General features: G+C 41.6%; 1 protein-coding gene across 7 annotated transcripts in view; it reads left to right on the forward strand.

The window, feature by feature from the left end:
* Positions 1–14,228, forward strand: part of ZNF385B (zinc finger protein 385B) — a 197,033-nt gene that overhangs the window by 23,936 nt on the left and 158,869 nt on the right. For 2 of the 7 annotated variants that reach the window (XM_081178527.1, XM_081178531.1), the window contains exon 1: positions 2,222–2,330. The exons of 4 other annotated variants lie outside the window; for them this stretch is intronic. In XM_081178527.1, the coding sequence (XP_081034653.1) occupies positions 2,225–2,330 (106 nt within the window). In that variant the 5' untranslated portion in view covers positions 2,222–2,224. Of the gene's footprint in view, positions 1–2,221; positions 2,331–13,627; positions 13,692–14,228 lie in introns of those variants that run through there. One more of the 7 variants, XM_081178533.1, reaches the window with a different exon arrangement.

Genomic DNA, 14,228 nt, shown 5'->3' on the forward strand with positions numbered 1-14,228 from the left:
GGAGTCTGTAACCTGAAGTGTCTGCAACCCGAGGTACCACTGTAGATGTGTTTGTGGAAGGGGAGGGGCAGTGTTAGAAACTGAGAAATTCGGAGCTAAATGGTACCTTAAACCCAGGTTATGGGCACAACAATGGAATGCCTAGGCGCACTTTTTAAATAAAAAGAATACAAAACTGAAAATGAATGAACTGCAGCTAAAATACAGTGGTACTTTGGGTTACATACGCTTCAGGTTACATGCGCTTCAGGTTACAGACTCGGCTAACCCAGAAATAATACCTCTGGTTTAGAACTTTGCTTCAGGATGAGAACAGAAATCGTGCTCTGGCGGCATGGCAGCAGCAGAAGGCCCCATTAGCTAAAGTGGTGCTTCAGGTTAAGAATAGTTTCAGGTTAAGAACAGGCCTCCAGAACGAATTAAGTACGTAACCAGAGATACCACTGTACTATGTTCATTTTTCACATGGTCTAGTCCTTCCCCTGCCCACTTCCACCCCCTAATATTCTTAAGAGGGTCTCTTCTCCAGTGTTCAGAGAGTAGCTGGAAGTGGGGAGGCACTTGCACTCTGCAGTTTTAATCTGAAATCTGCAAGGCCTATGCAGACAATTAAGAGTGCACCCCTCTACGATGGTTTAGTATATTCTCTTTTTTACTTTTATGCTTTTTTGTTTGTAGAAGGGGGGGGGGAGGGAAGTGGCAAGTGTAGCACTCCTGGAAGAAAGCAATAAATAAATATGTTTCCATTGATAAAATATTGAACACTTGAGTGTGTTGAGAGTGTGCACTCTATGGCTTTGACGGACAAGGTCAAATTCTTCACAGAGTTGTCAAATTACAAGAGCACCATAGTGCTGGCATTTCTGTGTAAACAGAAGACCTCTATCATAACATCCATTCTAGTATGCCACCATTGACTTGTGGGACCACAGACCAACGGTTTTGCATCGGTTGCAGAAGAAGGAACATAGAGTGCAAGATCGGGTTAAGGCACAAAAACAGATAAACTTTAAGAGTATTTGCAAGGATGTGATGAAGTGTTACCCAGAGATGGAGCAAGGTGGGTTCGGTGGGCATGGCCCACCCTGGGTGCCATCCTTGAGGGGGGGTGACATCGGCGTGGGCAGCGCCCCCTCCAGGACGCTCCCTGCCACCAGCGCACCCCGTGGGACACGCGCCACCCCTGCGGGTGGCTAGCCGCTCCCCACGGGCCGATCCAAGTGCTGGAGCAGCTAGCTAGCTAGCTCCACCTCTGGTGTTACCTTCCCAGATATGTAGACGAAGTTCAGTGGTACCTCGGGTTAAGTACTTAATTCGTTCCGGAGGTATGTATTTAACCTGAAACTGTTCTTAACCTGAGGTACCACTTTAGCTAATGGGGCCTCCTGCTGCCGCCGCACTGCTGGAGCCCGATTTCTGTTCTCATCCTGAAGCAAAGTTCTTAACCCAAGGTATTATTTCTGGGTTAGCGGAGTCTTTAACCTGAAGTGTATGTAACCTGAAGCGTATGTAACCTGAGGTACCACTGTAGGCCAAAAAGAAGTGGGTGTTTTAATGTGGTTTGTTAGTATGTACACTAAGCAAAATGTACCCTTATATAATTTGAGTGTGTACAGCCCCTGACACTGACATTCAAGTGCTTTTTAAGGTGTCTAGTCACACAACCCTTTTTCCAACTGCTCATCATCAGCTTTCTAACTGTACATTTTGTGTCCAGCTGCATTTAAAAAAACCCTGAATGACAAAAAAACCCTGAAAGTATTAAAATTCTAAAGCTGTGAAAATTTTGCAGTTTTTCTGTGGACCTAGGGATGGGTTTAGAAAGGGCTTTTTTTCACTTCCTAAAGTGCTTAAGACTGCCTTTCCCCGAGGGCCTATGTAAACCTTTCACTTCACTTCTTATTATTTTTTTAAAAAAATATTCTTCATTCAACAGAATGGTTGAGTCCAGCTACTTACATCCTTGTCAACAGGTTCTGTTCTCTGCCTGAGGCATTCACGGACTGTCTCAAAGTGCCTTCTGTTTATGCACATGTAGTAGCTCTCTGTTCAATAGTAGTTCTACGTACAGGTGCCATAGATACTTATAATGAACAGCAGAATCGGCTCTCTGGCTCTTCTGCTTCTCTTACAGCAATTGGCACCATTTCAGAGTTTGCTAGTTCTACTCCTATGTGGAAGACCCTGTTGATTTTGGATGCTATCACGTCAAAGACATTGAAGGATGATCTCTACGATGTATCTCTTCAAGCAGCTTCCATTGCAGATTCTTCCCTGGATGCCAAATACACTTTACTGCTGGACCTATGGCTTTCCAGCACTGTCGCAAGGTACAAAGTTGAAGGACATCAAGCTTCAGGGAGCAGATATCATTATGATAACATCTCACTGGCCCAGGAGAGATTGCTTAAAGATGTCAATCAGAGCCCACTTGAAGTCATCTGTGTCAAGAACCAGTAGTATGTCCTTACCCTCATAGGGACCTTCCTGCAGTAGTGTGAGATTAAAGGCAGAGTGCAAGGCATAGAGAGGAAATTACCCTCTGTTTGAGAATTAGTGTAGGATTGGTTTAGCATGGGGCTGTTTTTTTACTGGTACTTTTACAAGACAAGTCATGAGTAAGTTAACTAATATTGGCTCATAAAAGGCATAGTGGCAATGTTATTTAATAATCTTATGCACAGGCTGTATGCAGTTTTTTTAAATAAAAAAAATGCAAGGGCTACTAATGTACTTTATAAAAATAGAAACATTATTCATCATCAGGAAAGAACAAAGAAGCAGAAGAAGAACTGCAGAGGGCTGCCACTTCTCCCAACCATGATCTGTATACTGGGGTAATGCTTACTCAGAAAGAACCATTCTCCATACTTCCTGTAGCCCCTGTCCAGGCAGGTCGCAAAGCCCTGCTGTTTCTTTGTTGCTCTTCCCAGCTTGGCTACCCATTTGTTTAAAAGTATAATTGTATTCATAGGGAATGTGGCTTGGATGAATATTATACATTAGGCGAAGCTAAACATTCAGTAACAGAGATGTGTTTGGGAACCTGAATCATCATTGGAGGGGTGGTAAAGGCAGGCACAATTTATAGAGAAGAAATTGCAGGTGCTTGGAAGGAGTATTTAATTGTTATCTCCTGCAACTTTGTCCTGCAAGCCCAGCAGGCAGAAATTTCTGAAATATCATGGGGAGAAGCGCATGGTGAAAAAAGAGTTTAGGTTACCACCTGCTCATTCACATATTCTACCCTAAAAATAACACCCTCCCTGCTTGTCACCCTTGCAGTTTTGAAAACAAGGTTCCCAGACCTGTTTCTACTGATGAACATCTAGTTTTTACCTGTGGCATAAAATGTGGAAGTGAGAGCTGGGATTCTTTGAATACAATTTTTGTGCGGTGTTTTTGTTTCTAACAGATGTTTTGTTTGTGCTTCAGCTGGTCGAGGCTTTTGTTTTGTTTATGTAATTTAATAAACATGCAGAACTTTAATTGAGTAATTTAAACAGTGCTTCAAGCTGATGCTGCTGTCTTTGAATTCTTCATTTCTTTACGTGCTTAATACACATGCCATTAATACTGAAGTTTCACAATATAGAGGCTCTTAAAAAAAACTGCCGTTGAGCATTATGCTATTTAATTGTTGGTGTCTATTGCCCTTTACAATAAAATACAATTTGCAGTGTGGGAACTGAACAATCTGTATTTTAAAAAATATATACACTCATATTTTCCGAATATGAGTCTCTGAATAATACTTCTGAGTTTCGGATAGCAAAAGGGCAGAAGAGCATATATAAAATCAATTAGTTTAGTGATTCTATATTGAATTTCAAAACTGAATAGAACATTAAGACCCAGAGTCAAATAAATACTTAGGTGTATACAAAAGTTTGGACATGTGGAATTTTGACTTCTTGCTCTCCAACTGTCCCATTTCAGCTGTGACTGCCATGTTTTCTCCCTGTTCCAAGGAAAACTCCACTTTCCAAACAACCTGATTTTTCAGGAACTATTTGCCTTTCTTCCATTCTCTCATTTTTCTGTCTTTTTTCCTTTGGCATCATCCTTGCATGTGGTCACTTAAGCTGAGGCCTAAATAAGTATCACAAATCAACTGCATAGCAAGATTTTAGATATATACTAGCTTGTATGTTGAATGCCCAATAAATTTGCTTTAGGGAGTTATATCTTCTCAGGCTTCAAAAACCTCCTCATAGAGGTTTACACAACATAAAACAGCAGTGGTGAAACAGGATAAAAACCAGCACTGGAAATAATACTAAAAAATGAATGGATTATTTATTTATTTATTTATTTCATAAGTCTTTGCCTGGTGATAAAATGAGAACAAAGTGGGCACCAGGTGAGCCTTTCTGGGGAGAGCACTCCATGATCAAGGATCACCCAAAAGTCACTATCTCTAGTTGTCAGTCATTGCATCTATGATAGTCTTGGCAGGGGTGTAGCTAGCTGCTCTGGCACCCGGAACGGGTGTGTGTGTGTGGCTATCTGTGCACGGTGGTGGTGTGGTGATCCATGCACGCCCGGGGGGGGGGCATGGCAAGCTGCCCATGGAGTCCACCTGGCAGACGCAAGCCCCACAATGCTGTTTTGGCCCACCCGGGGTGTCATCCTTGAGGGGGTTGACAAAATGGCGCACCTGCAGTGCGGCCAGAACTCCCGGTAAGTGCTGACCCCCGCGGTAAGTGCCATTTTGTCAACCCCCTCAAGGATGACACCCGGGGCAGGCTACACACACCTTCCTACACCTCTGAGTCTTGGTGGGAATGGCAACCATAAAAGGGTTCTCTGATTATCTCTGTGAACAGGTCAGTTCCTATGGAGAGAGTCAATCCTTCAGGTGCCTTGATCTCAACCCATAATTTCAGTAGCAGAGTTTGTTTGTTTATTTGCTTGCTTTTTTCTAGACTGTCCTTTATCCTGACAGATGCCAGAGTGGTGTACAATAAGAACAGTATAATAAATTGCAGCACACACATGTCCTTTACAACAATAAAAATCGAGAGTCCTAATACTAAAACACAACAATTGCTTTATTATTGCATTTTTAACGTGGTATAGAAATATTTTAGCAGCTGACAAACTGTTGTCAATTGACAAATCCTTGTAGAATATCACCTGTGAAAAGTCAATAAATCTAATTGCTTATTTTCCCAGTTTAACTACTCAGGATGTTATTTTGAGTTATAATCCTTTTCAAAATGAAGATCCAATGCAAGAGAAAGAGAGTTCACACTACATCTGTACCCAATCTGTTCTCCCCACCCATATATGACAACATTATCGAATACTGCATTTTGACATAGCAGGTATTTCAAAGGGGCCAAGATATATTTTTTCCTGATGAAGGAACTCCTGTTAACAAGCCTTGTTATAAGAGCAGCGTCTGTAAGCATAATAGCTACCAGGTTTACAAATAACACCCTCATTGGCAGCATCTGAAAAAGCATAAAGTAATCTCCTTCAGCTCTTGCGTGACATTCTGAAAGCAACGCTGCTTGTTTATAAAAGTTGTGGAGATGGAGGGAAATGGCAAACCTACTATGGGATGAAAATCTGTCAGTGTATGGCTTAAAGGATGACTTCATAAACAATGCAGATTTTACCTTATCACTGTGTATCACAGTTCTGCATTCAGTTTTGTGGTAGAAAGATGGTTCGCTTCATCCTCCTCACCCCACCCCCAAATAAAATGCACATGAAATGCTATCAGCACTGCCTTTGGGAAAACAATAGGTCCTCTTGTGTTTTTGTTAACGCTGCTGGATATTGCATGCAAGGTGTCCTGCATATGCTGCTCACTGCAGTATCCCAGTGGAACTTGTAACCCAGATGGCTCAGACCATATGCTTCTACAGTTTTTAGCTATGCATCATGAAATAATACATAGGCCATGAGGAAAGACGTGTAACGTTTGCTCAGTACCAGATATGGCACATACTCCTTCCAAGCATTGCAGAGGGACTATATAACACTCGAGGAAGCATGAGTGAAACACCTTCGAGTGCTCCTAATTCCCAAGCTAGGGTCTTCAGGGAAGCACAAAGTTGCCAAAACACACTAGTGTTTGCCTGATTGCCCTTAGCCCATCTATTAAACCAAATGGGGCTAGGGAGCAGAGCAATGAATGTTGCACAGACTGGAAAAAGGTGGCTCAGCCAGCAATCTACCGTCTTGTCCATCAGGCCCATCTCACACTTTTTTTAAAAAAAACCAACAACAACCCAAATTGCCTCCAAAGATACTACCCTACATCTGAATTCTACCCTACATGGGAATCTGAGGCAGACCATCGGTCTGTCTGGCTGACTGGCAACAGCTCTCCAGGTCTGCACAACGGGAACATTCCCAGCCATATCTAGAGACCTTCTCCATGCAAATCAGATGCTTTATCAGTGAGCTTGTGGCCTTTCCCCATAGTCATAAGTTATAGAACTAGGGATGGTTGTGTGAGAAATAAGTCACCACCTCAGGGCTATGTTTGTGGTCTGTGGTGAACAAATGTATGTGCCACCACTATCAGCAGCTGCAGCTTTTTCCTAGGTACACCCTCTATAATTTATCTGCCTCCTCTGATGCCGGAGGGCTCAGAGAGGGGCAATTGGATTAGAGAATGTTGTGAAGTACAAAAGCCCGCACCTACTGCTGGGAATGCAAGTTGGATGCCCTGTCAGAATGTCAGGAAACTCCAGCTGATGCGTAAGTCCCAAGGTTTGGGGGGGAGGAAGAGGACTGGGCAAGGCTTTGTGTTTGTGTCCTGAGCAACTGCTGCCCCCTCCATTACCAGCTAAACTTCTAATGGCGCCATCTGAGCTCTAAAGAGTTAAAACCCCTTGCCCCAATCCTCTTAAGTCTCATACTGTTGCAAAACTGCAAGTGGTACCATACCACATAGGGTGGGGGGAAAAGTGATTTGAGAATGTTTGACCTTGTATACCTGGCTAAGCTTTTTAAATTTGATTTGATGAAGGTAAAAGGCACCTTAGCAGAAAGGATTGCAAAAAAAGACAGACTGCGGGAGAACCTGAGGGAAGGAGGGAAGAGGGAGGATGCGGGCATTAGACTTTAGAAAAGCAGATTTCGACAATCCCAGTGTCATTAAGCAAAGTACCATGGAAAGATTAAGTTATATGAAAAGGAGTGTATGAATAGGGATGGCAGCTTTTGAAAGCCATTACTATAGTTAGGAGCCACAGCCATGCAAAATGAGAAAGAATGGTGAGAACTGCCGGAAACTGATGTGATTTGGTCAGGGACCTTCTTAATGAACGGAAAGTCAAAAAGGGGAGTACAAAGGGAATCAAACACTAAGAGAAGGTATGTTTGCCTAGATGAAGTAAGTGCAAAGGCAGAAATTAGTTGTAGCTGCTGAGAGTTGAAATAAAGTTCCTTGCTAGAAGAGAAAGGAAAACAATACTCCAGGTCAGATAAGGAAGAGAAAACGTCACAGGACAAAGAAAAGGTGTGTGCCGATGAAACATATGCATAATCAGACCAAGTTGCAATAGTCCTGATGACATTTACCTAAATGGTACAGGAATTGTCAGTGTAATGCAGCCTTACAAAAAGCTGCTCTACATTGTGTTAACAGGAGCTATATTTCCAAGACTTGAAAACTAGGCTATGCTGCTGTAGTCAGCACTAATAAGACCTCATGTGTAGGACAATGTTTTGTCCTTGGTGCCATTCTTCAAGGAGAATGGTGAACTGGGGTGGGGAGGGGGGAATTGGAGGAACAGAAAACTATAAATATAATGAAGGCATTGTACATAAACTGTGAAATAGCTGAACGAATGGAATGAGTTTATCCTAGAGAAAACACACTTGAACCAAGAGAATATGGTTACCTGTTTATGATAACCCTGGAACAATCTATCTCAAGATAGATTTAGGAAACAGCAGGGAAATAACGCATGGATGTGATGCGCTAACGACTGACAAATGTATCGTGGCAAGAGCTTTGTAGGCAAGGGCTTCATCAGGTGCAGGAGTTGGCCAGGGATCTTGAAAAGAGTTCATGTGTAGTAGAGAGAAAACAGTCACCCAAGCAACAGTCAGAAAAATACAATACTTAATCAAGTGAGAGTTTGTGTCACGTCACATTGAAATCTAAGGCTAGAAAGACTTGAATGGGACGGTCTTGTTCCCGTGGAGCCAAAAATCCAAGTTGGATGCCCACGAATGCCCAGTACACCCCAAAGAGGATTAAATCTCTGTGAGCTGGACAAAGGTTCTTATAACACTACACGGAGGATATATTTCTTTAGTGTGTCAGCCATCCCTATACAGTCCAAAAAGATGCAACATCAGTTTTGCTAATAGACTTTCAACACAGCAATATCCATGTCCCCTGCTTCCATCTAATCCCTCCAAGTGTATTTTAAATCAGTGTTTCCCAACCACTGTTCCGCGGCACACTAGTGTGCCGCGAGATGTTGCCTGGTGTGCCGCGAGATGTTGCCTGGAGGGAGGCGGGCGAGGCGGGCGGCGAGAGGCGGGGCGGCGGCGGCGGCGAGGAGAGGCCGCCCAGCGCGGGGCTCTCGCCGTCTGCCTGCCTGGCTGCCTGCGAGCTCGGCGGGCAGCGCCTCCGTCCGCAGCGCCCGCCTCGCGGCTCTCATTCCCTGCCCCTGCCAAAGCTCACCCAGCCAAGCCGCGCTCTCCTTCCTGCCTCGCTTTGCTGCCTCCTCCCCCCCACCCCCAAAGCTTGGAGGTTCCCCGGCAAGGGGGAGGGAAAAAAATTGAAACTTACACTTTCGTGCGTCCCTCCAGGCGTGACGCTGCGCGCTGACGTCACGGGGCTGTAATGGTGGTGTGCCTCGAGATTTTTTTCATCAAACAAGTGTGCCTTTGCCCAAAAAAGGTTGGGAAACACTGTTTTAAATGTGCTGCTGATTTAATATAGGTATTATAACAAGTGAGCAATAGTGTACATGGTGCCTAGGGATGCCTTGTAATTTCTATCCTTGGTGGTTTCCAGGAAAATATTATCATTAGGCAGGCAACTGCTGGAGATGTTTTAAATATGTGTACATCATTTTAAGGCCACGGATTTGATGATCCAACTCTATGGTTCTGTGGTCTGTCACTGAGAGTTTGACCCCAGAGCTTTTATGAGGGGTGGCTAAGCACAGTTGCTGGCACCACTATCCTTATGAATTAAAAGTTACTTGGTAATAGAGATGGGCAGGTACTTAATCTGATTAGTTGTAATGTTATATCATGCCTTCCAGTGACTTATAGCACTTAGAGATTGTTAATGGAAAGGGCTGCTGCTTAGGCATTACATCGTTTCTATGAAACAACTGCATGGTGCCGTACAGCATTGGCAGTGACCACTAACAATAGCTGAATTAATGCGAATAATCTCCGTGCTTTTCAGCAGTCATCAGAAAAGTGATAAGATTCTCAATGTCTGGGGTCACAGGACAGCCTATCCCTGTATTAAACCTCATTAGCACTTCCATTTCTAACTTCAAAAAAATGATTTCGTAACTGGTTCACACTTTGAACTGGTTCGGGTACATTCCATATGATAATTATATCCAGTGTTTTTTTTCTGGAGGGAGGTGAGGGAACTCACCAGGAAGTTTGTTTGTTTTTTGCAGGCCCAGTCGCAGTGCCACCCCCCACCGCTGCCCCAGGCAGTGGCTAAAAGTAAGTTGTGATTAATAAACACAAGCAGGCAATGATCTGGATTGGAAATGCCCACAACTTTATTGATTACAGATATAGGTGGATTTTTGGCTCAGGCATTGGGTGTATATCCGCTCCAGCCCCACCCCAACAAAAAAATAAATATTTAATTTAAGAAAGGCAAGGGAACTCACTTACCACAAGTTCCTGCTCAAACTGCCCCCCCCCCCGATTTTATCATATACCACACTTTCGTAACTGTAATATAATTCCTACAAACTGAATATAAGGATAAATATTTATCTGAAGGAGGACTATAATAGTGTATTTCCATACATGACTACCCCATCCTCCAAAATTGTTAGATGCTTTTGCCCACTGTTAAGGCATTCTGCAGTGGGAACAGAAGACACTTTTAGCTCATTTCGGGTATATTTATTTTTGGGTCTCCCAGCTAAGAACAGTAAATATTACAGAATATTAAGTATCTAGATCGATGACATGGTTGCATTTAGAATTCCGTGTACACATTCTGGTCACCCCACCCTCAGAAGAGATGACATAGTGGTGCAAAATACATTTCCCCGTCCTTCTCCTTGGCTACAAGGATAACAAGAAAACCTGCCTGAACTTTGCATGAGGAAATATATGGCCATGTGAAATTCATGAAGGAAATATTGCAGTCAGATTAGTTGTAATGTTACAACTACATTTAAATGCAATATGTGGAGGGAGGGAAGATGAGATTTGGGCTGTATGACACCCACAGAATTTGGAGGACTGTAGAGTGGAGACCATCTGCAACGGGGGTAGGATAACCTGTGGTCTTCTAGATGTTTAAGATTCCAGCTCCCATCAGGTACAACCAGCAGGGCAAGTGGTCAGGGATGGTTGGAAAGGTAACCGCACAACATCTGGAGGGTTGCCAGATGTACAGAGTTCTATACTTACTAAGTCTTGGGAGAAAGTGCTGGATTGTATAATTATGACCGTCCAGAAAAAGCTAAAATTTTCATCAGAGAACATTCTTCTGAACTATGTACCTATTGTATGGAAGTTAACATCAAGGCAACAAAAATGGATTCTACATGCTCTAATGGTAGCCAAGAGACTGATATTGATGAAGAATAAAGAATATAATCCGCTTTAATAAATGGATTGATAATATGGTAACACTCACAACTTTGGATAAATAGGACAATATTTGGAATGACTTTATACAAAATGTAGTAGGCTATTAATATTTACGTATGTATTAGGATAATAATATCAAAATTATATAAGAATGTATGGGTTAGGGTATTTTTCGTGTATTGCCTATGTACATTCTTCCTTTCTACACATTTTGTGCCTTTTTCTTTTCTCTCTTTTTCTTTGCATCACTTTTATTTCTTTATAATTGAAAACTTTTCAATAAAAAAATATTCCTACCAAACATCTGGTTAGCCTCTGCAAGATCTGGCCATGCTCTACTATTTCTCGTTTGAATTGTACACCATCACTTCTGATTAATTCCTCCGTTTCAGAGAGAGGAAGGAGGAAGTTTGGGAATACAGGATGGCCTTTGAAGAAGAACATGGAACTTCAATTTCCTTACACACATCCAGACACATTAGGTGATATGCTGAATGCAAGCGACAATCTATATGCTTGCCTTCAGTTTAACAAGCTCTGCCTCATGCTCCCAGGGTTCCTCATCCTTATGGTTTTTTCCCCTGTGATTTTGCCTCCTTTTGAGGAGTCATTGGGAAAAGTCTTTAAACTTCTGGAACATCTTGCAGTAAACCTATAGTGCTTAAATGCAAGGTAAGAGAGATAATGCATGCTGCTGACTTTTACTTAGAAATAATAAAAATAGCTCAGATGGAGACTCTTATCAACAAACCTAAAATTATGGCAACTGGTCCAGAGATATATATATATATTAAATGGCCTCCTTATATTGCCCCCTCCCCTGCCATAGCCAGTTAGTAACTCTGAATCATATCCCTTAGAGGGGTGGCCCTATTTAGATCCAAATGGAATTTTCAAGCCACATGTAAATTAGACTATCAGAGACTATTCTATATTATATTAATAGGATACTGTCATTTCTCCATAGAAGGATTAACATCTAGGTGGCACTGTAGCACAGAAGTCAATTTCAGCAGGCTCCTGGGGGTTATAATTAATATCCAGAGCTAAAAATAAGTAAAAAAGTGCAAAGTAGCAATTATAATTATAACTTTTTATAAGTGACAGAAGAGTGACAAAGGCAACATTGTATATGGAAAGCTGCCTCTTCTTCAAGTAGTACTTCTATTTAATTAGGGGGGGAACACTAAAATGCAAACGAAAAAAACCTAAGAGAATGAACATTTTGAACATTTTGTCTGGGTTAACATGGTATTTGTTTAAAAAAAGTATTGCCTCGCCTATCTTTTTCTCACATCACTTCTTAACTTTTATATGTGTAAAAATATGTATATAACCTCACTCACCCTCTGTCAGAAGCACTCGGATCTGATCCCAACAAGTTACCGTATTTTTCGCTCTATAAGGCGCACCAGACCACAAGACGCACCTAGTTTTTGGAGGAGGAAAACAAGAAAAAAAATATTCTGAATCTCAGAAGCCAGAACAGCAAGAGGGATCGCTGAGCAGTGAAAGCAGCAGTCCCTCTTGCTGTTCTGGCTTCTGTGATAGCTGCGCAGCCTGCATTTGCTCCATAAGACGCACACACATTTCCCCTTACTTTTTAGGAGGGAAAAAGTGAGTCTTATAGAGCAAAAAATACGGTAAATATATATATAAGCTGGGAGCAAAAGGGAGAGAGAGAACTACCACCATAAAAATAATAAATAGAAATGATAGAATAGAATAGAAATATTTTATTGTAAATCCAGTTCTTTATTATAAATCCAGTTCTTACAGCATTTTTGGAAGATGCTAAGACCCAGATTTCTATGAGTTCCTGGGAGAGTTTCTTTGATGATTGGGAAACCACCAAAATCACCTCTAGTTCTGTTTTTCCTTTAATAAATTATTTTTATTACCCAAGGAAGTATATTTTACTTCTCTAGTTCTCTAGTTGTGCTTGTTCTCTTTCGACATGGTGCATGGGTAATGCAGTCAAAATTGTGTTTCCAGGTGTCCTAAAAGGGTGTGCTGGAATATTAAAGGTGTGTCCCCCAAAATTCATGTGTTTTGCCTATTCCGAAAGACACGCTTTGTTTGGTCTGTTTTGAGTCATTTATTTTGAAACAACAAAACTCATGTATTTTGGGTATGTGTTAAGAATGCCATACCTTTTCAATCACGACAATAAATAATAGAGATGCATAATCTTAATTTATCTGGTTGGTTGGTTGGTTGTAAGTCGCTTTGGGTTGCCCTGGGCAAGATAAAGCCACTAAGAAACTAACAACCACAATAGTGATGATGATGATGATGATGATGATGCCACCACATTTCAGCACCCCTCCATAACACCCTGCACTCCCTCTAAATTTGAGAAAGTGCTGCTGGGGGAGGGTGGGTTGATCAAAATCACCTCCACCTGCATTCTGCTAATAGATTCTTGTCTGTCAGTGAACAGACACCATTACATATTACCCATAACAATAGAAAGTAACATGCATATTACCCATAACAATAGAAAGTAACATGCTTTGTGCCAGTACAGGAGAGGGCATGGATTTAATAAATCGTTTTCCTAATGAAGAGCTTCTCAGGCTTGTAGAAGGTTTTACTGAATAAATTGACACCTTCAGGGTTTTTGACAGTATGAAAGCACGTAGTACCCTTTTGTTTTTTCCATCGCATGTTGCTGTATTGGGTGTTGAACCATCTGAAGTGACTGAGCAGCATTTGCACGTAGTACTTAGACGCGATGCCGGAAACTCAACCTCTCCACCCTCAGTGCTGCTACTCCAGAAAAATAATACAGAACCCACGCAATCTCCCTTGCTGCAGAAAAGCAAAAGTGTAAATGTTGGGAGATCTGGTCATGGATATAATACCATGTGGTTTGGTCCTGGAGCAGCAGTTTTTTAAAGGTGGTTATTAACTTTACAGATCATCTTGTATTATGTTAACTTGTACAGAGGGAGATTAATAAAGATATGAGGAATGAAGTGGAGAAAGGGAACAACATTTTTTCATCCATTGGCTTTAGTAGATTGCTGATTGCATTAAGCAACTATATGCACATCCGAAATTTAAAGGAGGAAATGAAAGTGGGAGGCGGAAGGAGAGAAATGGGAATATTGTATTGAGACGTTTTATACTGGAAGAAATATAAAAACTCTCCCTAAAAAGAAGAGATAACTACTGGAACAAGAAAATGAAGATTGTTCCCAATAATTGAATACTAACAGTTTTTATTTGCCATTGAGCCATAGCCTGTGTCACATATATCTGCAGGAACAGCAGCCTATGAAGAACTGTGAGAAGCACTGCCTATATTTATTTTTTAATATTATATATTTTTATTATAATAATTATTAGCAGAACTGAATAGAGTAGTACATAGTGCATAATAAAAAAACAGGTTTATGAAAGAAAATGCTGACTTGAAGTACTTTTTTATTTGG

This window comes from Podarcis bocagei (genome assembly GCF_964188305.1).
Source record: "Podarcis bocagei genome assembly, chromosome: 1".
NCBI lineage: Eukaryota > Metazoa > Chordata > Lepidosauria > Squamata > Lacertidae > Podarcis > Podarcis bocagei.